The sequence below is a fragment of the Pinus tabuliformis genome, chromosome 6, assembly GCF_031772625.1.
Source record: "Pinus tabuliformis cultivar Carrire ecotype Pingquan chromosome 6, CPIR1, whole genome shotgun sequence".
Lineage (NCBI taxonomy): Eukaryota > Viridiplantae > Streptophyta > Pinopsida > Pinales > Pinaceae > Pinus > Pinus tabuliformis.
The window spans coordinates 582,623,439-582,650,721 of record NC_142292.1 but is presented as its reverse complement, the minus strand read 5'-3'; the positions used below and the strand labels follow the sequence as shown (position 1 = coordinate 582,650,721).

At 32.7% G+C, this 27,283-nt stretch overlaps 1 protein-coding gene across 1 annotated transcript; it reads left to right on the top strand.

Moving 5' to 3' along the window:
- The first annotated feature begins 9,767 nt into the window (after positions 1-9,767).
- LOC149259882 (F-box only protein 6-like) lies at positions 9,768-10,979 on the top strand. Its single transcript, XM_089455539.1, has one exon. It carries the CDS (start codon positions 9,768-9,770, stop codon positions 10,977-10,979), a length of 1,212 nt encoding a protein of 403 aa, XP_089311665.1.
- Positions 10,980-27,283: the final 16,304 nt, after the last annotated feature.

Genomic DNA, 27,283 nt, shown 5'->3' with positions numbered 1-27,283 from the left:
CCTACATGAACCAAATGATATAAAATTACCAAATATTTTAATCCTAACATCAATGAACCTAAACAAACCTAAATTTATTAAGTGTAATGCTTAATAAAAATATTTACATAAAAAAGATTGACATCAATGTATAAATGCAAAAACATAGATTTCTATTTTTAACATTAATATCTATATTTAATAATAATAATAATAATAATAATAATAATAATAATAATAATAATAATAATAATATTATTATTATTATTATTATTATTATTATTATTAGTATTATTATTATTTTAAGTAGAACGATTAATATATTATAGATAAACGGTTGGGTCATGGCCTAATCAACTGACATTACAAGGAAATTTTAAGATCATTGTGCCTTTCTACATCTAACAATAATCCTTTAAAGTTTTGAGACTTAAAGGTGCATCACATTGGCGATTGAAGTTTACATACCGGCACCTTATGACAGAGAATGATGCGATTAGTGAACCCCAAGCAACCGCATCAAAGGGGAGCTATCGGCAGTATTGGGACAAAGACCCAGCCTTTTGGCGATGCGATTGGTCCCCGAGAGATAAGGCCCCTAGATACTTGTCGGGCCTTTTAATATTGAATATATATAAATAACCCATGAAGCCTTCCGTCAACGTTGAATCCTTATAAACCATTATGAAGAGAATTTCCACAAAGCAATCCTTTCCACCTTAGTACGATCTTGGCACACAATTCGAGGTTCCACCTTTATCGGTATCGGGAATCGGCACATCCTCGGCTCTCTTTGCAACACTCCTCCCCCGCGAGTGATATGAAATTTAAGTTGTCAGACTTCAAACTTTTTAGGATCATGCACATAACCAATGCGGGTCCGCGCCCATCGGCCCTTCACAAATCTCATAGCTCTACCAAACCCCGATTGCGATCGGCCAACTTGTAAAATGAAATTTATTATTATCATTATTAAATAACATTAAAAAAGATATTTATGTTTAATATTAATATCGAACATATATTAATATATTGATGTTTAATATATTTTAGATATTTTATAGAGATTTTATATCGAATATAATAAATTGAATGAATAATAAATTAACATAATTTCTTATTAACACAATTTTTACATGGATTCTCAATTTATTTATTTAAATCTAAATGAACAAAGTTTTAATATATAAATATTTTATATCAAATCAGAATAACCAAATGTATTATATAAATCTCTTACAGAACGAATTCTCATGAGCTCCATAGTAAAACAGGTCGTTGGGCAGTTCCTAAAACGCCATGGATGGAAAGGATCAGGAACATCGAGGATGAAAACCACTTCTTTTTAGAGTGACCCACGTACAACCACATTAGATCTCAGTTTCACAATCTTTGTTATAATAATGACCTTCCTAGCCTTTTACAATGTCAAAATTATAGTGAGCTCGGGAGGCTTCTCTCCAAGCTTTTTGAGAATAAGAATAAAATCTTAAATCAAAATAAATAATTTGTTTCTTTAGATCTGATAGACCAATGTTTGGTGGTCTCAACGGACGTTAACCACCACCACCATCATCATCATCATCATAAAATAGATTTTTTATTGAAAACACAAAATTAAATCAATAAGAAAATTTAAATGTTTTATTATCAACACAACTTTGACATCCATTCTTAATATTTATATTTAAATTTAAATGAGCTAAATTCTAAATACTTTTTATATCATTTTCTGTTCTAATTCTTAAATTTTCTAATTTTTGGATTACATAAAATAAATGTATAACATACATTTAAAATAAGTCTATAAAGTAGATCTTATGTAAAAACATATTTAAAAACATATTTGACATAAATCTATAAAATAAATTTTATTATTTAAAATCTATAAAAAGAATATTTCACATAAATCTAGTACATATAATACAGATGACACTTTTGTTATAGGGCTTATTATATGCCTATTTTACAAATCACTCTGTTTTTCAATATTTATATTTTTTGTTTCAAACTTGAGATTCAAATGAGTTTTGAGCTCATCTATTTCTTTATGGCTTGACTTTAATTATTATTAAAGCTTGAACCGTTAAAATTTATTTCTTTTTTCTTTAGAGTTTATCATATATCAAATATTTTATTAATTGATTAATATTTCAGTGTTTTAATAATTATTAATATTTCATTTTTTATATTTTAATATTTTATTAATAATTTATTATTTAAATTAGTAAATCAAATTTTTTTTATTAGTATTGCTTCTAACACCTTTCAAATTTTTTATAATCTTTCATGCATTCTTTTCCAAATTACTATAATTATTTTTATTATATTGAGAGATTTGAGATGTTCATTGCTAAAAATTTTAAATTTATAAATCAAATTCAAATATTTGAAAAGTTGTTGTGTAAAAATCTTAAATTTATAAATCTAACAAATTAATGTACAATTTCAACAAAAAAATTTCAAAAATTTAAAAATAAAAATAAAAATTAAATCTAAAAATTCTATTCAATAAACCTAGTTTTATTGCAATTTAATGTATTTAGTCTATATAATCTACTGATGAATTCAAATCTATTGGATGCATTTAAAATATGTTGAATGCATTGATTTCAAATTTTATTTTATTCAATTGATTGCAATTAATATTTTCAATAGATTTAAGTGTAACAATAAATTGCATCTAATGAATGCATATCTTGAGTGTATTTCAAAAAATTGAAATAGATTTAAGTTCATCAAATTGTAATAAAATTTAGTTCATTTAGATTTACTTTTCATTCATTCACTCACATTTAATTAAATTTATTAATACATTAAAATTATTGATTAAAATCTATTCGATGCATAAAAATATTCAATTATGTTAGTTCAATTTCCTATCAAATTAGTAACTCAAACCTATGATTATTAATACTCAAAAATAATCATAAATTTATTAATAAAGAATTATTTTTATATAATCATATTTTTATTTAAATTTTAAAATATTAAAAACACCTCACTAATAAAATAGATTAAATAAATTTTGTAAAATTAATTTAATTATTAATAATTTATTTTATATTATAAATATTTTAACCTCTCCTTAATAATTTAAGATCTCTTAAATCATCAAATCATACCTTAAATATTTTAAATATTTTAGTTGAGTAATAAATTTTTTAATATTATTAATAAATTGACATTAAATTATTTCTATTAATCTTTCTCTTTATATATCTTAATGATATTTTTATTGTTCAGTCATTTTTTTTTTTAATATTTTGTTGTTTCAACTTTAGATTGAAATGAGTTTTGATCTCATCCATACCTTTATGGCCTTAACCGTTCAAATTTATTTCTTCTTTATTTATAGTTCATCATATATCAAATATTTTATTAATCGATTAATATTGCATTGCTTTAATAATTATTAACATTTCAATTTCTAATATTTTTATATTTTATTAATATCTTATTATTTAAATTTTTAAATCAAATAATTTATATTATTTTTTTTAATTTAATTAAATTTTAATTTTAACTTTTATGTTCATATCACCTTTTTAGAAATTTCTCACGTTCTTTATAATATTTATTACATTTTTTTCTAAACCACTATAATTATTTTTATTACATTCTTATCACTATTTTCAATACTTTTCAAATCGTTTATAATCTTTTCCAAATCACTATAATTATTTTTATTACATTGAGAGATTTGAGATGGTGATTTTTAAAAATTTTAAATTTATAAATCACATTAGATTTGAGAAATTGACTGTAAAAATCTCAAATTTATAAATCTTAATGTAGAATTTCAGCCAAAAAAATTTGTTTAAAATTAAAAAAATAAAAATAAAAATAAAATCTTAAAATTCTATTTGGATGAACCTAATTCTATTGCAATCTAATGTATTTAATCTATATAATCTATTGATGAATTCAAATATATTAAATTAGTTCAATGCAATCTATTGAATGCATTGGTTACAAATTTGATTTTATTCAAATGATTGCAATCAATATTTTCAATAGATTTGAATACAACAATAAATTGCATAGAATGAATACATAACTTGAATGTATTTCAATAAATTGCAATATTGTTTAGATTTAAGCTCATTAGATTGCAATAAAATTTGATTCATTTAACTTTATTTTATATTCATTCACTTAGATTTAATTAAATTTATTAATACATTAGAATTATGGATTAAAATCTATTCCATCCATAAAAAGAAAAAAATCAATTGTATTAATTCAATTTGTTGAATAAGATCAGTGACTCAAAGCTATAATTATTGATATTAAAAAATAATCATAAATTTATTAATAAAGAATTATGTTTAATTTATTTATTTTTATATAATCATATTTTTATTTAAATATTAAAATATTAAAAACACTCCACCAATAAAATAAATTTGAGCTTTTTACAATTTCTCAGATCTCTCCATGCGATTTATAAATTTGAGATAAATCAAAAAGTAATTTAAAATAAAAAATAAAAATAAAAAATTCAAACATTTAAAAATAAAAAATCTATCCATATAAACTGTGTACTACTTCCAATATTCTATACCCTTTGTTCTGCCAATACAGCCAAACAACTCTGCAACCCATTTGAAGATGCATGCAGAAACCTATATATTCCCGGTTTAGGTGAAGCTATCGGGCTTGCATTTGGATTTTTGGTCGTAAGGCAGTATTGTTGTGTTAGAATGATGTACTTAGGAACGCTCAATCCAAGCCATAAAATAAATAAAAGTTTCAAAGGAATATTAAGGCGACTATCCACCTGATTTATCCACCTCATGCCTTAAGCTTAAAACATCAAACAATGACAAAACTAGTTTATACTGATTATGTAGGTGCTATTGCTCTACTAATCCTACCACGACTACGACTCTGCTTAAAACAACAGTATTATTGAGTTGACTTGCTGGAGAAATCTCTATCTCAATTGATTTCTTCGGTATTTTCACGGGTAGTTGAGATATATTCTCAAACTGATTAAATATTGTTTTAGTTAAGATAATGACTCTATCTTAGAGTACTATCAAAATAATAATAATAATATAAATATAGTTTTGTTTATAAAATTATTTAATATTGTATCAGAGCTAGTGTGACAGTGACTTTTGACAGAAAGGTCAAGGAATATTCTATACATAGAATTTTTTCTGTGCATAGAAGACTCCCTTATAGAAGGGCCAATAAATATTTGAGAGATGTGAAAGTAATTTGCTAGAATTCAATGCATAGAATTTATTGGGGTTGAATGTTGATACTTTTCGTTATGTTCAGTTCATCTTTATAGGATGGATGGGTTGATTTTACCATATAACACTTACTACAAACTAAATATATAGAGAAACCAATTTCTTTTAAAAGTGGAAATGGATTCCACACTATTAAGAACCCTTCAAGCTCTCAAGCTTGATAGTTGTAAACTAGATTTCCAAAAGCTAAACCCATATTTCAACCCTAGGCCAAACTATATATTAAAAAAATATTTTAAATAAAATACTTATGCACCTTTCTTAGCATATAAAAGTCAAGAAACCCCTTCAAATTGTTCTATTAATCCTTCGAACAAATCATAATTGCATATGTGTTGGCTTCATCAATTCCAACAACCCACCCACTAAAAAATGCATGCATCCACTAAGCAATGCTTTGCTTATAATAGATGGAGTGCTTGATGTTACAATCCTAGATGGAATGCTGGCTGTTACAATCCTAGATGGAGGTTGAATCCAAGATACTAATAAAATATAAAACATATATACTAATAAGACATAATCTATCAATACATTAGGTTACAATCCAACTAATAAAACATAAAATCCCTAATAAAAAAAATGCAGTTCCACTACAACTTAGTTGTAGCTAATTAATTTAATAATATCAATACATTAGGTTACAATCCAAATAATAAAACATAAAGCCCTAATAACAAATATAGTTCCACTACACCTTAGTTATAGCTAAATAATTTAACAATATATGGAGTGACACTGTTACAATGGAGGTTACAATCCATTAAATGGAGTGGTCGGTGTTACAATTCATATTGTTTAATCTTAATTTTAGTTTTAATTTTAATTTTTTCTCTTTAATGAACATATGTGCCTACCATCAAAAATAAAATTTTAATTCACTTTACTTAAATGCTTTGCCAAGTGGCCATACCTTGAAGGCCAAAGTGATTACACACCACCCACTTAATGATTTTGACAAAACCCTGAGAAAATGTGAAAAGTTTTAACTTTTAATCACAATTGAACGAAGACATAGTGATGAATAACAGGCATAATAAATATTTAATTACAATTTGAAACCCTCAACCGAGAAAACCTGCTCTTATTCTTCCAAGTTGCCATATACTCCTCCAAGTTTTAGCATGAGTGTAAACGGACATTTTGTTTCATAGTGATATTTGAAACTAAATTCTGAATTTCATTTTCTCTAATCCCATTAAGTGGAGAAAAATAAAAGGAATATTAAATTTTTAATTATGATTGGATAAAAAAATAATTTAAAGAAGGTTTAAATAGATGATCTAGACATGCAAGGAAATTATGAGTTTAGCAAAAAAAATTGAAGTGGCCAATTCCAACACAGAGAAGCCGATCCCATAATTATTAATAAAAATATTTTGAATTTTGTAAAATTTGGTATATTTTTTTTGGTTGATATAATTCATAGGGATTTAATCTTTAAATTTCATGCTACACTTTACTTCATAATAAAAAAATAACCAGTTAAACTATACCAAACAAACAATCTCTAAAATTATATAAAACAATTAAAAATACCATATATAATAATTATAATGAAATCACTCTGGATCCATTTTAACAATCTATCATCCCATAAAAAAATCAAATTTCCTTTTATTATGTTTTAATAAATTTAATCCTTTAATCCTTAATGAACTTGATACATCAAACATTAAAATAAACGTATAGGAGTTATATTAATTATTATTAGAATGTTTGCTATGTTAAGTTTTCTCGCATTGAAATCTGGTTAGCATGCAAACAGGTTGAGTCGGTAAGACTTGCGTAAATAACTTGGTTAGTCGAGGTGACTTTGAGATCCGGGTTGTTTTTTAATAATGGGATGAATGGTTGTTTTTTTTAACAATTGGAAGAATCGATGTTATTTATGCGGTTTCGATGGTATTATTTATGGATATATATTTTTATTTTGTTCTGAGATTTTAATTATAAAATTGCTATAATTTTATAATTGAATTTGTAGTTTTAGAATGGAGTTGTCTTTAGTCTGATATATATTTTTATGTTGATCTGAGATTATAATTTTAAAATTGTAAAGTTATTTGAATTATAATTTTAAATTTGATTTTGTAGTTTTAGAATGGAGTTGTTTTTAGTGTGATTTTTTGGAATTTCTTGTATCAGAATCTGCGAAATATTGATTTTTGTTATTTAAACTGGTTTTTTCACTGTATATACATCAACAACCTGAAAAACCCCTAGAGCATTTTGATTGTGCAAGGGTCACCAATCAAACTTGTGCAGATTTTAGATAAATTAGACCAGAAATACTACTGAAAAAGCTTCCAAAAAATCCCACTAAAAACAACTGGTTTTAGAATTAATAGATACAATTTTTTTTTAATTAAATTAAATTATTTTAAAAGTGGTAGTTTAAATGTTTTATGTTTAATTTATTTTTTTTCATCATTTTTATATAACATTTAGTAAAATTTATTGGAATAGTAAGTATGACTTATATAATTTAGTATTTTTTTTAAATCTTGCTGAAAAATCACATAAGTATTTTAAAATCTTGCGGAAAAATCACATAAATATTATTTGAGGGTCAAAGTTTCGAACCTACCAATGAAGTTCATAATTTTATGAAAGTTTGTAAGACATTGAATACATTTACACATTCAAAAACTTAATTTAAACAATGAAAAATTACAATCTTGTTAAAAATTGTATCATTAAGTTCTAATGAAAAAGGTGAAAATGTAAAACAATTACCTGTAACCTTTTAAAAACATAAATTTTTTAGAACATATAAGATATGAATGAATGGTTCTATGTGAAACTTAGTCTCCATAAAATTATAAATCAAATCTTAAAAAAAATTAAGGATGAAACCATCTATAGGAAATAAATATTATCAGATGAGATATCCATATCCACATTTCATCTAACCTTGTACAATTATGAAAACGACATTTCTTAGGTGTAAATATTAATTTTCTACCCAATATTAACTAAAATTTTAAATAATTTAAATAAAATAAATTATAAATGCTATAAATTTTCTATTGAATAAATTTCCATTATTCTAAATAGCAATGTATATCCATATTTCATCAAATAATTATTAATATATTTCTTTTAATTTAAAATCAATATTAATTAATTCAATACAATATATTTACAATTTAAAATAATTTATTTTAATCTTAAATTTAAATAGATAAATTTTCAATTTAAAAATTATTTTCACCTTTCGAAAATGCCCACTCTTTCCGTAATGAATGTAACAAAAATCTTTGCGCACACTAGATTACAATTAACATGAGTATATTTTTATGTCAGTTAATTAACATGGCTCTATTAAGACACTTTTCCTAGATATTAAACCATAGGATATCTCCATTCGAATCGATCGTGTAATTTGTAACGTCGCAGCTAATGTAATTAGAATTTATATACATATAATGGAGCACTTCACGTTTCTATCTCATTTTGCTTCACTTTTGAAAATTGATGGTACTTTAAAAATGGGAGCTGTGAATGTCGGGTAGGAGGAGTACTCACTGTTGTACGACGAATTTCCGAGCGATTTGATTGAAGAGATATTGGCATGGTTGCCCGAAGAATACCTGTGTAGATTTGTTAATGTCTGCAGACAATGGAACTCACTCTTTTCGTCAACCCATTTTCTTAAGGAAACAATCGGCACATACTCCTCCAAACAAAAATCCATGGCTTATGATGATAGCTGTGGAGAACAATCTTGATATTTGGGCATACTTCTCCGTCACACGGAGTTGGAAGAAGTCTTGTTTATCCCTTAGCTTTTTAGAGGGGATCGAAGTTGCACCTTCCCATATCGTTTCCATTTCTTCTCCCCTTATTTATCAGGGATATGGCGCAGGCCTCTTCTTGATTGAAGGCAAAATAACCCACTCCATGTATGTCTGCAATCCTCTCACAGGCGAGTACTTCATACTTCCACCAATGGCAGAGATGGATAATTTTTCTATAGACGAGATAGGCATCGTTGAAGAAGGGAAAGACGGGTACAAAGTGTTAGTTGTGCACTATTCTAATGTTCGTGAACAGAGAATAGTGGAAATATACGATTCCACTGACAAGGCATGGACGATGGCGGGAGTCCTGCATAGGCATTTGGTGACATTTCACGATCTGGTTGAGATGAGTCTTGGAACGGTATAAAATATAGGTCAATTAGTTAGTTTGTAGAAATTTAATCTCCATACAATTAATAAATCAAATTTTATAAGAAAGAATTGAGAGTGAAATCATCTGTGAGAAATAAATATTATCCTATAAAATATCCATATCCAAATTCAAGCTAACGTTGTACAATTATGAGGACAACATCCCATGCATTTCCTAAGTGACAGTTTTCCTAAATATTAAACCATAGGATATCTCCAATCGATTCGATAGCGTCATTTGTAACGTCGCAGCTGATGGAATTATAATTTACATAGATATAATGTAGTACTTCGCATTTGATCATATTTTACTTGTCTTTTGAAATTCGATTGTACTTTAAAAATGGGAGCTGTGGGGGAGGAGGGTTACTCACAGTTGTACGACGAATTGCCGGGCGATTTGATTGAAGAAATATTGGCATGGTTGCCAGCAGAATACCTTTGTAGATTTGCTACTGTCTGCAAACAATGGAACACACTATTTTCGTCAACCAATTTTCTTAGGAGACAATGGGCAGAGGCTCCTCCAAACAAAAATCCATGGCTTGTGGTGGTAGATGTGGAGAACAATCTAGATCTTTGGGCATACTCCTTCTTCACACGGAGTTGGAAGAAGTCTTGTTTATCCCTTAGCTTTTTAGAGGGGAGAGAAGTTGCACCACCGCATATCGTTTTGCTTTCTCCTCCCTTTTCTTATCTGGGATATGGCGCAGGCCTCTTCTTGATTGAAGGCAACTTAACTCACTCCATCTATGTCTGCAATCCTCTTACAGCCAAGTACTTCGTACTTCCGCCATTGACAGATGCAGAAAATTCTCCCATAGGGGAGACAGGCATCGTTGAAGCAGGGGAAGACGGGTACAGAGTGTTGGCTCTGCACTACTCTGATGTACATGAACAGAATATAGTGGAAATATATGATTCCACTGACAAAAAATGGACGACGGCGGGACTACTGCCGAGTCATTTAATGACATTGAACGAGCTGGATGATACGACTTTTGGAACGGTATTTTCCGGAGGTTATTTCTATTGTTTCATGGTGGCGGAAGATGATGAGAACGGTTTCATCGCAGGCATTATGGGTTTTAACATGGTAGATGGAACGTCCATCTTTGTGGCATTGCCTGAATTAGATGACGATGGTCTTAATTGTTTCAATCGGTTATTCCACTGCGGGTCGCGAATTCTATTCATGGAGGGGAGGGAATTCGAAACACAAGTTGGGGAGCCGGCGGAAATGGAAATACAACATGAAAAGGAGGTGATTATATGGGAGTTTAATAAGGACGCAGCTACAAAATGGACTTTGCTTGCCAGAATGCCTCCAATAGCGCATTACATTCTTGACATGGTTGATCCGAGTGAGACACCGTTTGACTGTGAGTGTGTTGGTATCGGGGATTGCCTCTTTTTTAAAAAGTGTAGAAATGTGAAGTTGGTAGTTTACAACTTGACCCAAAATTCATGGGCTTTCCTTCCAAGCTGTCCAGTAATTACTGGTGATCTACCTCTCGTTGCCTTCAAACCAAGGCCCGATATAAAGTTGCAGTGAGTTGCCATGGATTTGTTGTTTACCACGTTATTTATGTATATGTATATGACATATTTTTTGTTAAAAAAATATATATTTATGTATACCAGTTATTGTTTGCATATATGTGTATCAGTTATTCTGTGTATGTATATCGTTGTTCTTACAGAAGTGATAAAATAACTGGACCTTGGAATCTTTTACATGTTAAGATATATTTGAATAATATATTTACATGGATTTAATATTTTAAGTTTAATTTGTTTAAATTTCCATGTATTATCGCAAATTTATATGATCAAATTGAAAATCACAAAATTTTATGATCAAAGTTCCTTGTCTCATTTTCAAGTGCTATTAAAATTTTAAAAAATTTTAATAATAAAATAAAATAATTTTTTTGGAAATCTATATTTATAACAAAAAAAATGGTGTTTCTATTCACTGACTTATTGAAAAAATGTCATATATACTCTCGAATTAAGAAATTATGATATACATTATTACCAATATTTTAATATGGACAATTTTACTGAGCATTTTAGTTTCTTGCTTTTATAACCATCCCACTTTTCAAATAACAACAATGACAAATAGCGAATTAAAAGCTACAATATATTAAAATATGGATTTAATTATGGGAGATATAAACAATTAATTTATTTTGAAATTAAATATTTCACTAATATTTAATTATTTATTTTTATTAATATTTTAGCTATATTTATCATCATATTATTACATAAAGTATATACATAATTTTAGCTATATTTAAACTACGCCAGAGACACTACCTACTATGTAGAACTCATTAAATTTAGAATAATGATTTAAAAGTTCATTTTATAATATTAACAATTATAAAATTGCACAGTTTTATAATTCAAATAACTAATTTAAATATTTTCATTCATCAAAAAAATTTGTGATTGTTTTTTAAATATTTACTTTTAAATATTTAAAAAACCCGCAATGGTTGTTAAAATTATGTTTTATATACAAGGAGGTTCGAGTTTTTAATCCCCTATTCACCCATGCCTATGAAAGGGGAATATGTAGACACTTACAATTTATTGTGGCATTGGTGTATTTAGAGGCTATAACTGCAACAAATTATTCAATATGTTTCCTAAATATTGAATTCTCTACATGCCAAATGAGCATTTATCTAGATTTCCATACAACTTGTGTTGGTGTAGGGTGCTTAGGACTTGCTAAATGTGTTGTGGAGGTTTTATTATAGTTCTATTGAAGATGAGGATGTAAGCCTAATATACAACCACTATGGAGTTCGTGAAGTTAGGTTCACAAAGAAACAATAAGAGACAAATCATTCAAAGATGTATACTTGATCCAAGTGGATATTGGTGGCCACTCATCTATTCCACTTGGACCCCCAACATTATTTCATTTGATTTTCCTAATTTCCAGCACAATTTTCTATTTTTGGTAGTTTTTTGAGTCGTGAAATTATGGACCCATTTTGAGTCCCTAAATGATGTTTTTTAAACGAAAAATAATCATACCTAAAATTTGCAATAGAGGTGCATAGTTGAAAGTTGTTTTCCTTGGATAGATTTTTCTAATGAGGCATTGTGTGTGACAAACAAAGATCATATGCCAAACTTATGACCCAAGCATGTTGGCATTCCAACTAACCCCAATGATGACCACTAACATTTGGTGTTTCATCTCCCAGGGTGACGATTTTGAATGTTTAGGGGTTTCCATTGTTTCTTGATGATCAAAAGGGCTCTGAGCTTCATTGTAACATAGTTCAAAAGGCATGTAGCTATCCCATCTCTTCTCAGAGATAAGCTATCGTCGCTCGAGCTAATTTGTTTCTCTTTTGTATGTAAACAATTTTCAACACTTGTTATTTATTAATTAGAGTTTTGTTTCACTATATATGTGTGTTCTTGTTTAAATTTTTATTTCATTTCATTTCTTCATACATTTGGGTGAGTGGTATCAAATCAGTCTACTCTTCTTTTGTTTTTTTATGCATGTGTCCAACGAGGTCAGGGTATAAGGAGTTGGGACTTGAACTGGTTGAATCCTTACAAGACCCACCTTGGCGACCTCAACAACCTCCCATGGTTAAAGAAAATAAAGATGAGAGAGTAGCAAATCCTTTCAAAATGTTATTCGAGGAGGCCCTCGAGTGATAAAGGAATGAGATAATGGATAATTTTTCTCCCATCCTTGGATGGATATCAGTGGGCATATTCATCTAGCAGACACTTTGGATATGTCACTCCTTTTAAGGTACATGTTAACTTCAATATTCATTTATTTTAAGGCCAAATAGATGAAAATTTGTTAGATAGTTGGTTAAATCTACTGGAAAGATATTTTTCAATCCATAATTTTTTCAATAGGGAAAAGATTAACTTTGCAATCCTCAAATTTGTTCCTCACGTCAAGGAATCGTTGGAAACATACTCTTAGCAGAGGGATGAGAGGAAGCTTCATTATTTTCAGCCAAACCCTCGAATTTTTGGTGAGATTTCATCAAGGAACAATATTACCCTATCAGAAACTATGAAGATAAGTACATAAAATGGACCATTCTATGATAATAAAGGGACCAAGATGTCCCAAAGTTCACAAATATTTTTCATACCATGTGCACAAATATGGGTATCAAGGATTATGAGTAGCATATGATACTCAAGTACCATGGACTTCAACAAAAATACATTCAGGCCAAAATGGAGTTCCTCGAGATCTCCTTGCTTAGAACAATGTACCACTAGGGAACCATGAATCCAAAGTAGGGAAAAGGCACCTCCAAACTGCAAAACAAAGGACAAAGCCAAGGTGGGATGGCCTAATATAATCCATCGAAGCCACAAGAAAAGAATAACTCCATAAAGATGAAGAAGGACATAGAAAAATGGTGTGAGTTCAATAAGAGCCCCACCCACAATACAAATGTGGAGTCATGCCAAGTAGTCACTGGTGGTCAAGCTAAAAGCTTCAAATTCAAATGCATGTTTCGACTCTGAGTTAGAACCTGATAAGGCTAACGAAAAGGGGAAGCATATTATTGATGCAGAACCCAGTTCCACTATTTCCACCACTAAGGACCATAAGATTGAGCCTAGATATCTAGAGAAGGGGGATTGTCTCTTCCACTCATAGATGTGGGTTAGATGTGGGTGAAGGGTTCTCCACTCTAGTTCATTTTTCATAGTGGGATCCGAAAAAACCTCATATTAGTATAAGTTGTTAAACCGTTTTTCCTACTAACCACACCACACTCACATCCATACACCACCAAGGGCGATATCTTCACGTCAACTAGTAGTGTCATTTTCCCTATAGCATCAAGCCCTTCACAAATGGAGTACTCTACAATGTGGTTCCGCTTGAATTTTGTGATTTTTCATTAGGCCAAGCATACTTGTGGAAATTTCATGTTGTGTATGATTCCAAACATCATTGTATTATAACTACTTTGGGAAGAAAAATATACAGGATAGCGAAGGTAGAAAGGCCCATCACCATTTCTTTGATCTCCATTAAGAAATGCAGTAAGATCATCTCCTAGACCAAGAAATTTGTTTTCTTTTTTATTCACTCTCAAAGTAAGGGGAAGATTTTGGCCACATCCATGGCCCCTAGAAAAGATCCATTCACATAACAAAAGCAAGTGGATGAGTTCATGGAAGCGTATAGGGACAAATTCTCCTCAACCACAGGGGTACCATTGCATTATCAGGTCAAGCATTTGATCAGTATGACTCTCAGAGAATGTCTACCCAATGGACCAATATACCACTAATATCTTCTTGAAAATGAGGAAACCAAGCGACAGATCTAGGATTTGCTACAAAAATGTCACATTCAAACAAGATTATCACCTTGTGGGAGCTCAATTATACTCATACAGAATAAGGAAGGGACCTAGATACTCTACATTAATTATTTGGATCTAAATAAAATCACTTTCAGGAACAAGAATCCAATCCCATGGATTGATGAGCTTCTTGACTAGCCTGTGGAGGCCAAATACTTCAGCAAGATTGATTTAAAGTTTGGATATCACTAAGTTCCAATAGAACCCACAGATGTATGGAAAATGACCTTCAAATCTAAGGAGGGAATTTTTAGTGGTTAATCATACCCTTTTGGTTGAAAAATGGCTTTGTAGCTTTTATGAGGATAATGGATGACATCTTGCGACCTTTCACCAACTTATTCACAATTTTATACCTAGACAACATCCTCATCTTTAACAAGAATAGGGAAAATCACTTAGAACATATTTGGTAGGTCGTCCAAATATTGCAGTGATCCAAATGGATCCTAAAACCTTCTAAGTCTTCATATAGTTAAAAACTATCGCAAGGGGAAAACCTTTAAGAAAAAGGCGGTTAACACTATCGGGCCTAAAAAACATTGAAAAACAGAGCTATTGAGGGCTTAAAATTACTTTGAACGATAGCTATTAGATCTAGCCAATCAACAGTCCAGATCCAATTAGCATATGACAATTAGCGAAGGCTACCGGAGGCTATCAGAGGCAGCTATATGGGAAGCGTGATAGCAATTAGCACGATCAAACGAGAGTCGCTGATCTATGCACACAAATCAATGGTCCAGATTCGATCACGCTATCGCATCTCTATATATATATATATATATATATATATATATATATATATATATATATATATATATATATATATATATATATATATATATATATATATATATATATGGACCTAACCACGACCCGAAGGATCGGCAATATGCAATTGCGATATCACAATATTGCATCGAAGCTATGCAAAGGAGTGGGGTCGATAATAACTATGACTGTGATAGTCGGAACCAATAAAATTATGAATGATATTTGATAATATTTCAAGTCCAGTAAAAGGGATTTTTCAATGTAAATTGCATTTTCGTTAAATGAACGAAAAATGAAAGAAATGCGAATAAAGCGATAAAATGGACTCGAAAGGGTTTATACATGCAGGTATATATGTTTTAAGATCTGAAACAAGTGGGTTTTAGGTGGGCCATAGGCGGTAAGTGGTTTTGGCTAGGCTCCGCCCGAGCCCATACACTGGCTGCCACATGGCAGGCATCGGAGAGAGAAAACCACCCTTTTCGGGAAATTAACTCCCGTACGCATGGGCCACCTGAAATGAACCTTAGCTGTTGGATCTAGATCTCTCATATCAACAGTGGAGATGCGATAAGCGATATGAAGGCAGACCAAATAGGAGTTATAAGGCAGAATTTATAGTATTTCAAATCTGATAAACGGTAGATCGGTGGACTTTCATAGTTTTACATGTATTTCTCTGTGTAAACACAGAATGATCATTTTTGGGATTTCAAAGACATTGATGGTCCATTCTGTTATAGAAAAAGTGGCCACCATCCCTTAAGATGTTTAGCAATGATTGCTAATGCTTAGAGGGGGATTCGAGCGGACAGAGGTCGGGAGCCAAAAAGCCCGAGAAGGGGAACAAACAAACATCGTCGATTGGCTTTAAAGCCACAAAAGGCAGAAGAAAAAGACAAGCAATGCTGAGACAGAGAGCAAACATAGACAGAGAGTGTGTGAGGAGAGTCTGTGTACTCATAAAGACTTAGGGGATCCAAATAACGCCTTGTTGTTTTGTATCTATTGTGTGAGACTAAAATTGAGCTCACTTTGGTAAGAACTCTACTTCTGAAGACATAATAGATAGGTCACCACTGAACGCTGGACCAGGAGACATAGCCCAGGAGTGTTGGGTGAACTACTTATTAAACTTGTTGTGTTTATGTGTGTTTGTCTATTATGTTCTTTAACTGCTTCATTGTCTATGTATTTCGCAATATTATCGATCCATTGCACAAAGTAACATAGGAAAATCCATGGACATGAGTCTGTAATACCTCAATAATTGTCTAAGATCTCATTATCAGATCAAGTGGTATAAGAGCTTTAGTTTTGCGAAGTTTAGACAAGATTGTGCTGGATTGTTGAATGCTAACTAGGTCAAAGCTCAAATTAGGAGAAGGAGAACTAGTTGAAGCTAACCCAGAAATTGGAAGATTCTATCACTGGAGGAAAATGGCAGAAGCATGGTAAAATTCTTTCTACCTGGAGTGAATTTGTTTCTACCATTGAAAGAAAATTCTATCCACTAGCTTATATTCACCAAGTAATGATGAGTTGGTAAACTCTTCGCTAATTAAAGGGGAAAAGTGTACAAAGCTATACCCAGGAATTCAGAAAAATAGCTTTAATTCTAGGCATTTCTCTAGACTCACCTGAAACTTTGCTGAAGTATATAGGTAGTCGGCATAGCTATTTGAGGCACACCATTCTCATGTTTAACCCTACTAGCATAGATGAGGTATCAGTTCAGGTTATACATCTATAGGCTAGAGGCAAGAATGTGAACCCAAAAATTGGGGGATCATCAAAACCCATTGCAAGCAAGAACAAAGAAAAGAAGAAGCAGAAATGGAAAGAGAGGAAGGAAAATGTTGTACAGAAAGAAAAACTTTCATGCACTCGCTGTAAGAAGGATGGACATGATGATGCACATTACTAGTCTTTGCATCCAGAGCTGAAACCCAAGAAATTTGATGGCAGGAAGAAGAAGATTGCTGCTACTATTCAAAAAGACTTGGGGTTAGACTTAGGTGATGAAACAATAGTCACAAGCACAAGTATAAAAGGTAAAACTTCTAAAGCGTCTACTAGTAATTCTGCACAATCTATTGATAATGAAGAAAATGAGAGGAAAAGACATGAGATTTTTCATATTAGAGTTACTTCCAAGCTTCAAAAGATTGATACTTTATTTGATAGTGGATCACAAGTAAACTTGATTTCTAAAGCAATTGCAAATAAGTTTGGACTAATAACCACACCTCAAAAGAAGCCATATTCATTAGGTTGGGTATGTGATAAAGAAAAGCTACAAGTGACTAGACAATATACACTTAGGTTTTCTTTTGGGTCAACATTTGTAGATGAGGTTGAGCTAGATATAGTTCCCTTGGATATATGTGGTATTGTTTTAGGAAGTCCTTACTTGTATGATAGCAAAGCTATTTTCTATAGAACTGAAAATAAATATCAACTCACAAAATATGGAATCGAATATATTGTAAGAGCTCATCAACTCAAAAATAATTACACTCTCATTAACTCAGGGGATTGAAAAGAATTGTAAATTCATGCAAGCAATTTTTACTAATGGTTGCAAAGGAAAAGAACCTTGATAAAACCAATTTATTTGAAGGTTGTGATGCTAAATAGAAGGCTGATTTAGAAAAAGTTGTTTTAGAATATGATATCTTATTTCAAAAACCTAAAGGTCTACCACCCAAAAGGGAAATAGCACATGATATTCATTTGTAGCAAGATGCTCCATTTCCTAACATCAGAATGTATAGGTTATCCACTTTAGAGAATGCAAATATCAAGAAGCAGGTATAGGAGTTTCTCGATAAAGGGCTTATTAGACCAAGCACATCACCATGCGGATATCCAATCGTGTTGTTGAGAAAGAAAGATGGTTCGTGGAGGATGTGCATTTATTATAGAGCATTGAATAAAATAACGATCAAGAATCGTTACCCTATTCTTCGCATATATGATCTATTAGATCATTTGAAAGAATCTATTTACTTTGCCTAGTTGGAATTGCATAGTGGCTACCATCATGTCAGAGTTGTAGAACAAGATGCATGGAAGACTACTTTTCAAAACAAAGAAAGGGTTGTATGAAGGGCTAGTTATGCCTTTTGGCTTAACTAATGCTCCTGCCACTTTCAAGAGAGTTATGAATGATGTACTCCGACCTTTTATTGATGATTTTGTAATTGTATATTTAGATGAAATTCTTGTTTTCAATAAAACATGGGAAGAACATTTCAAGCATGTAAAGCAGACTCTAGATGTTTTGAAAAAATAAAATCTCTATGTGAGGTTATCAAAATGTGAATTTGGCAAAACATCTTTAAATTATTTTGGTCATATTGTAGGGGGTGGTGAATGGAAGATAGATCCCTCTAAGGTTTAAGTCATTGTGAACTAGCCTAAATCCAAATCTGCTGCAGAAGTTAGGAGCTTCTAGGAGCAACACAATATTGGAGAAAGTTTATTGCTAACCTTTCCTTGATTGCATCTCCCTTACATGCTTTGACAGGATTGAACAAGGTGTTTCAGTGGGGAGGAAAATAGCAGAAAGCCTTTGACACCTTGAAAGAAAAAATTAGTACAATGCCAGTAGTAGCATTGCGAGATCTTAAAAGACCTTTTAAGATTGAAACAGATCCTAGTGACTATGCCATGGGATCAGTGTCGATGCAACAAGGTAAACCCATATGTTATCATTCTGAGACACTTAATTCTGCAATAGTTAATTATCCCACATATGATAAAGAATTTTATGTATTAGTGTAGAGTGTGAAAAAGTGGAAACATTACCTATTTGGCAAAGAAACAATCATACATACTGATCATCAACCACTTCAGTATTTTTGCTCCCAAACTAAATTGCAGCAATCAAGACACTATAAGTGGATGGGTTTTCTACAGCAGTTTCATCTAGTCATCAGATATAAGAAGGGCATACACAATAAAGTTGTAGATATGTTGTCCAGAACAATCATAAATGCATCCACTATACTTAAGCATAATTCAGTATTGCGTGAAAGCTACATTTAACAATATGCCAAAGATGTAGATTTTAAATATGTATATGAAACTTTAAGTCATGGAAAAAAGGTAGAAGAATTGGATTATCATGTTAAGGACCAACTCTCATATCATTTTGGAAATTTATACATTCCTCAAACCAAAAGAGTTAACATAATCCGAGGAGCACATACTTCTCTAATATCAGGTCATTTTGGGGTAAGTAAAACAGTTGCACAGCTGCAAAGATTTTATTATTGGCCAAGAATGCATGAAACAATTTCTAGATATATTAAAGGGTGTACCATGTGTGCTACAAGCAAGATCAGTAATAGAAAATTAGGCTTGTACACTCCACTTCCAGTTCCTTCTCATCCTTAGGAAAGTGTCTCCATGGAATTTGTTGGGGGATTTCCAAAATCTAGAAAAGGTCATGACTATTTATATGTTATTATGGATAGTTACAGCTGAACAAACAAAAAAGTTTTTCTTTCAACATGTATGGGTTCATTTTGGGTTACACACTTCTATTGTATCTAATCGACATTCCTGATTTTTTGGGAAGTTTTGGTCAAGTCTGTGGGAACTGATGGACACCAGACTGAAGAAGAACACAACCTTTCATCCACAAATAGATGGACAAACAGAGGTGGTCAATAGGACAGTGATCCAGTTGCTCAAGGGCTATTGCAACAAGCATCCCAAGCTTTGGGATGAACATTTATGTTATGTGCAACATGCTTACAATAGTGCTAAATGCTCTTCTACACAAAGATCTCCTTTTGCGACTTGTTTTGGTTTTACACCAAGGTCTCCCTTGGATTTTGTCTTTAGTAAACACATAGTAGTTGATGGACACAGGGATGTGGAAAAATAAAACAAGTTCATTGAACAGATCCAAGAAATTCACCAGGCAGTTCAGGAACAACTGGAAAGAAGCTAGGACAAGTACAAGGCAAGGGATGACAAGCATTGAATTAAGCATAGCTTCCAAGTTGGTGATCAAGTAGGGATGTACATCAACAAAGACATAATGTAAGGTGAAGGAAAGAAGTTGAAGCCAATAAGGTATGGGCCTTTCAAGACACTTGAGAAAATTGGTGAGAACACTTTTCGCTTGATTTTCCAGCTTATATGCATATCTATTCAGTCATTAATACAGAGAGCTTGAGACTATATGAACCTTCAATGATTGAAGATCCTGAAGATCAAAGTCAGTGGCCTTCTATTGATGATCTGTTGCCTGAATATCTCAATGAGTTATAGGAAGATAAAGTTTTGGACAGGAAGGTGAGAACTACATGCAGAGGGGACGTTGAGTACCTAAGAGTCAGAATCAAGGGTTCAAAACCAAGTAGTGAAAGATGGATAGAGATTGGACAAGTGAGGAAGCTCTATCCTCACTTGATTGATGCTTAAAAACCAACTTTTGGTGGTCCAAAAGCCTTTTCAGTGGGAAGGCATGATCCAAATGGATCCTAAAACCTTCTAAGTCTTCATATAGCTAAAACCTATCGCAAGGGGAAAAACTTAAAAAAAAAATGTGGATAACACTATCGGGCCTGAAAAACATTGAAAATTAGAGCTATCGGGGGCTTAAAATTACTTTGCGTGAGAGCCACCGGATCTAGCCGATCAACAGTCCAGATCTGATCAGCATATCACAATTGGTGAAGGCTATTAGAGGCTATCAGGGGAAACTATAAGGGAAGCGTGATAGCAATTAGCGTGGTCAAATGAGAGCTATTGATCTATGCATGTAGATCAATGGTCCAGATTTAATCGTGCTATCACATCGCTAATATATATATATATATATATATATATATATATGGACTTAACCACAGCCCAAAGGATCAGTGATATGCAATTGCGATATCACAATATCGCATTGGAGCTATGCAAAGGAATGGGGCCGATAATAACTATGACTGCGATAGCTGGACCCGATAAAATTATGAATGATATTTGACAATATTTCAAGTCCGGTAAATTGGATTGTCCATTCACTGGTTAGAATTATGAAACTTGGCGAAGGTAAGTTGCCCCTACCACTGATGCTGGACCAAGCCAGGGCATAACATGAAAGAGGGCTAGAGACAGAGCCATAACATAGCATAAAGAAAGGGGACTACGAGGCGGGCGAAGAGGGAAATTTTGATTCGTTCATTACCAAACCTGTTCAAGGGTTCCTTGTTTGTTCCTTGTTTGTTGCTTGTCTCTTTCAAGAAAGGACTGACTGGGATAGCTGCCTGGCCTGGACCTTACTAGTTACACCACACCATAGAAAGACAAAATAGTAGTGTTGGGGCCTGCCTTTTAGGACCTTATCACTCCAGGGATCACCTTCTCCGGTTCTTCATAATTGCTTAATAATCTAGAGTTTCATAATCCCTCACCCATCGAAATAGGTTCAAACCTCCGCCAAACTAAAATGGCCAAATTAGTAGGGACGTAGTCGCTTGTCCGCATCGGGCAAGGACCCAGAGGGGGCTCGACTGATAAGGACCCTTTAGGGGGCTCGACCATAGGACCTTTAGGTACTCGACCATAAGGGAGAGGGAGAGGAGAGGAATTTATTGCTTGCTTGACGTTAGGAAATGAAGGACCGGTAGGGGCTTGCTTGATGCTAGGAAAGCAAGGGTTTTAACGCTCGACTAGGCCCCCCACCCAATAAGTAAATTAAGGGAAATCTTGAAAAACCTCCGCCATTGAAGTTCCTGTCAGTCAGTTAGTCAGCCAGAAAGAAAGCTACAATGTAAATCACATTTTCATTAAATGAACAAAAAATGAAAGAGATGTAAATAAAGCGATAAACTAGACACGAAAGGGTTTATACATACAAGTATATATATTTTGAGATCTAAAATAAGTGGGATTTCAGGTAGGCCATAGGTGGTAAGTGGTTTTGGCTAGGCTCCGCCCGATCCCATACACTCGCTACCATGTGGCTAGGCCCTGGAGAGAGGAAACCACCCTTTTCGGGTGATTAACTCCCATACACATAAGCCACCCGAAATGAAACTCAACCGTTGGATCTAGATCTCGCAGATCAATGGTGGAGATGTGATAAGCGATATAAAGGCAGACTCGACAAGAGTTATAAGGTGGAATTGATAGTATTTCAAATCTGATAAATGGAAGATCAAAACATTTTCACAGTTTAACGTTTATATATCTGTGTAAACAAAGAACAACCATTTTTGGGATTTCAAAGGCATTGATGGTCCATTCCATTACAGAACAGGTGACCACCATCCCTAATGGCATTTAGCAATGATTGCTAACGCTCAGAAAGGGATTCGAGCGGATAGAGGCTAGGAGCTAGAGAGCCCAAGAAGGCGAAACAAGCAAACAACATTGATTGGCTTTAAAGCCACAGAAGACAAAAGACAAAGACAAGCAGTGCTAAGATAGAGAGTTAGTGATGAGAGTGTGTGTACTCAAAAATACTTGGGGGATCCAAGTAGAGCCTTGCTGTTTTGTAATCTTTTGTGTGAGACTCAAATTGAGCTCAGTTTTGTAGAACTCTACTTCTAAAGATATAATAGAGAGGTCACCATTGAAGGTCGGACCAAGAGATGTAGCCCAGGAGTGTTCGGTGAACTCCTTATTAAACTTGTTGTGTTTATGTTTGTTTTTCTATTATGTTCTTTAACTACTTCATTGTCTATGTATTTCATAATCTTATCGATCCATTATACAAAGTAACATAGGCAAATCCATGCACATGAGTCTGTAATACCTTAATAATTGTCTAAGATCTCATTTTCAGATCATGCGGTAGCACAAACTATGTGCCATCTTGGAGAAATTTACCTTTGACATTAACCAGGTCTAATATATATGTTTAATGAGTAAAGTGTGCATGTGGATCTGGCTAAGATCCAAGTCATTTGTGATTGGCTTGCCCCAACAACTCTAATAGAGCTTCACATCTTTTTCGGTCTTGCCAATTTATATTGAAGATTCATGTTGGGATTATCTCATATCACTTAGTCGTTTAGTGAAGTTACCAAGGGTAGAGTGAAAACAGTTTTTTTCTCATCCAAGTCCCAATAGAAGGCATTCATTGAAGTAAAACACAGTCTTTTCTCAGCATCAATACTCATATTTCCAAACCTTCAACAATGATTAGAAATTGAGACAGATGCCTCTCACTATTCTATTGGTACAATTCTCACCCAACAAGGGCATATAGTGGCCAAACACAATGATATACTGTCTCATATGATTTGTAAATACCCTATCTATGATAAAGAGATGTAACGCATCTTGTAGGCTTGTGGATAGTGGAAAAATTACATTCTAGGGAAGGAGATGGTCATCTACAAGGATCACCAACCTCTTAAGTTCATATAGACACAAGGGAAGCTTCAAAATGATTGCCATTAGAAATGTTTCACACATATGAAACAATTTCATTTGAACATTAAATACAAGAAGGGTAGCACTAATAATGTTGCATAGTTCCTTAGCTAGCCCTCAGTTGTGGCACTGACCACTATTCTTAAGTCTCGTGGTCAGGAGGCTTTTAGGTTACTATAGCTGTACGCAAATGAATCAAAATTTTACACCACCTACTAGATGCTAATGGATGGCAATCAAGTACCAAACTTCCACCTTCAACATGAACTATTATGTTACTTGGGGCACCTTTGTGTTCCTTCAAGAGAGCATACCAAGTTGATTTGGTAGGCACATTATAGTCAGGTCATAGGGAATTTTTGTTTGGAAAATAGTGGTAGTGTATAAAAGGAAAAGACCTAGCGAAGTTTTTTTGTAGAAGCCCCTATAAAAATAGTCCAAAAATCTATCTTTAGTGGAGGTCAGTAAGAGAGGTGGGCGAGCAGATGTTTTAGCAATTTTTTTTTGGATTGTTCATCTACAATATACAAACACGTCAGTGCTTTACTATCCATACAAGCACCAATGCCACATAGGACATGGTGCACTGCGGAAAATTTACTTTTTATAAAATAAAATAAAACACAGTGCACTAAATAACACAATGCACCAGTGCTTGAATAATCAATAACACTGGAAAAAGGTAACTTTTAAACATTATCGATACTATATACACCCAAAACACCTGTGCCATTCATGTAGTAAAATTCCTCAGTGCATACCAAGAAGGAGCACCACTATAGTTTTTAAATTTAAACAAACTACAGTGCTATTTTCCAATGATGCACTTGTGTGGTAAATGTATTAAAATGCCGAGAGGCATCTTCTAAGGAGCACCACTACGTGATTTTTAATTTTAAAAAATAGAGTGGTGCTATAGTCAAACAAAGAACTAGTGTGGTACCTATATTAGAATGCTCCAGGGTGTCTTAGGAAAATCCGCTATAGACTTTTAATTTAGAAAAAAATGCAGTGCTCTTGAATATATTCCATGCCATTGTGGTTAGACCAATGCACAGAAGGAGGGTTAAATAAAAAAAATCCTAGCTATAAATTTCATTTTTACCATTTACAATGTTGGAGAGATATGAAGCACCAATGCCACTCTTTCCTCATGCAAGTGCCTTGATGTCAGTGCTTCTCTTGCTCACCATCCTTTTGTACTGTGCTCACTACCTAACTTTCTAATTTTTTCATAGCATAGGAAAAAATGTTTTTCTCCATTATGTGTCAACAATGCCCCCCCGACAACAAAAAATTTAGGTAATGTTTATGTTTTTCTCTAATTTAATTTCTTAGAAAATTACAATTGCAACTTAGAATTGCAAATTAGCTTAAAATTTTCATTTTTTTGAAAAAGAATCCCTTTCATGGTGTGCGTGATATGTACAATTCATACCGATAGCGGTGCACCCTCTAGATTTATAGGGTGCACTACATTTCAATGTGTAAACATAACACACTGCTATTGTTGTAGTGTGTTTCATAAATCAAAACCTACCAGGAAAGTGATAAATTTCACATGGGTATGTTACGCCCAATACATTTATATTTACTAAATTCATCACAAAAATAATATTTAAAACTATAGCTATAGCTTAGTGTGTTCGATAACCTGAACATTTCGTATTGATGTGAAAAGGTTATAAGTGTGAACCTGTGCATAGGTGTGATGTACAATGATAAAAATTTAAATCTATGAACCAACAAAAATATGTCATACTTATCTGTGCATCGATATCGGTGTGGTTATGTTTGACATCTCATTAGAGATGGTGCATGACTGTGTTTTGAGTACATCGATGATTTCTTTTTTAATTGAAAGTTATGTTTCCATAATTATAAATACATGTTTCGCTTAATAAAAAGAATGTGTTTTATGTATGAGGTTAATGTATTTTATATGTCAATCATGTAGCATAGATGTCAATAGAGGGATCAACAACAACAATAGGAGAAAATGGCAAACCCATACAATATGGCCTCAACAAGGGAGGCGAGAGAGAGGGAGAGGAAGTTATACCCTCACCTTATTAATGTAGTGAACCAAGTGATCTTAAGCAACATATGCCTCCTCAAGTACTATGGGGAGGCTACATCCCTGAAGGCACACTTTGTCTTATTTGTGTATTTGATACATCGATGGAGTGCCAAGGAGGATGATTTCCATGTCGATCCTCGGATGTCGTATAGGCCGTATGAGTAGGACATATACTTTATCATTGGCCTATCCAAGATAGGGGAGGATTTTCCATAGTTCCTTGATGTCCCCCATGGGGTTAGAGCTAAGACTTAGCTTGCCTACACTTAGAGATATGTATGGCCTTAGGCAGTACATCTAGAATATTTTCATGTGCATGGTGGATAACTATGTATTCCTTCTTTTGCTATAGAAGAGGTTAGATGCCTCTCATTATTAGTCACCGCAATTGCTCACTCTAGTAGTGAAGGGAAGCGTATCAATTGCCCTCTTTTGTATTACTTAGATTCTTTAATTCATGTGCCATTTTGTATCAAATGGTCTTCCATTTTCTTGAGGCAGTTTTGTATGGCTTTAGATTGATGTCTCACATTGAGACATGGGAGGGTGACCTTCCCTTTCAATTCAAGTATTTTTATTTTATTTTTTGAGATGTTTCAAGAGATGAGGCCTACATTTGACTGTCACTCTCCTATGTCAACCACTAAGGTTTAGATGTGCATGTAGGCGTAGATTATGTCCAAGAGGGACTTGCTAGAGTATCTATCCAGGATTTCCACTGAGGAACTCGAGTTCTTAGATAGTGAGGATGACCATGTGTTTGTCACGCTGGCATTTCTGTATGCAGAGATTGATTGGGGACAATGTACCAATATCCTCTTCACATTGGATGAGCCTCAAAATGATCGAGGTAATGTTATTTTTTTCTTTAAACTAATCTAGTTTCATTTTATTATTTTAATTAATTAGAATAAAATGTATTCTAGCACGTTCTTTAACTTGTTTTATTAAATTTTTTAATGAAATTGTCTAATTATTTTTGTGTACTATATATCTTATAGATACGGACGCATTTGATGGGGGCATGCCTCCCCCCCATTAGATGGAGGATATGAGGAGATGATAGAGGCACATCCTCAGGGGGGTGTGGGTATCCGAGGCTGTAGGGTTGGTCTATGATTTCAGATGGACTACTACAATAGATTGGCTAAAGTTTCATTTTGACGATAGAGTGAACCTTATGAGGTCTTGAGATATCAACATAGAGCCTAG

Excerpts from the sequence above, each read along its gene's own strand:
- LOC149259882 (XM_089455539.1), top strand. The coding sequence starts at position 9,768 with ATGGGAGCTGTGGGGGAGGAGGGTTACTCACAGTTGTACGACGAATTG.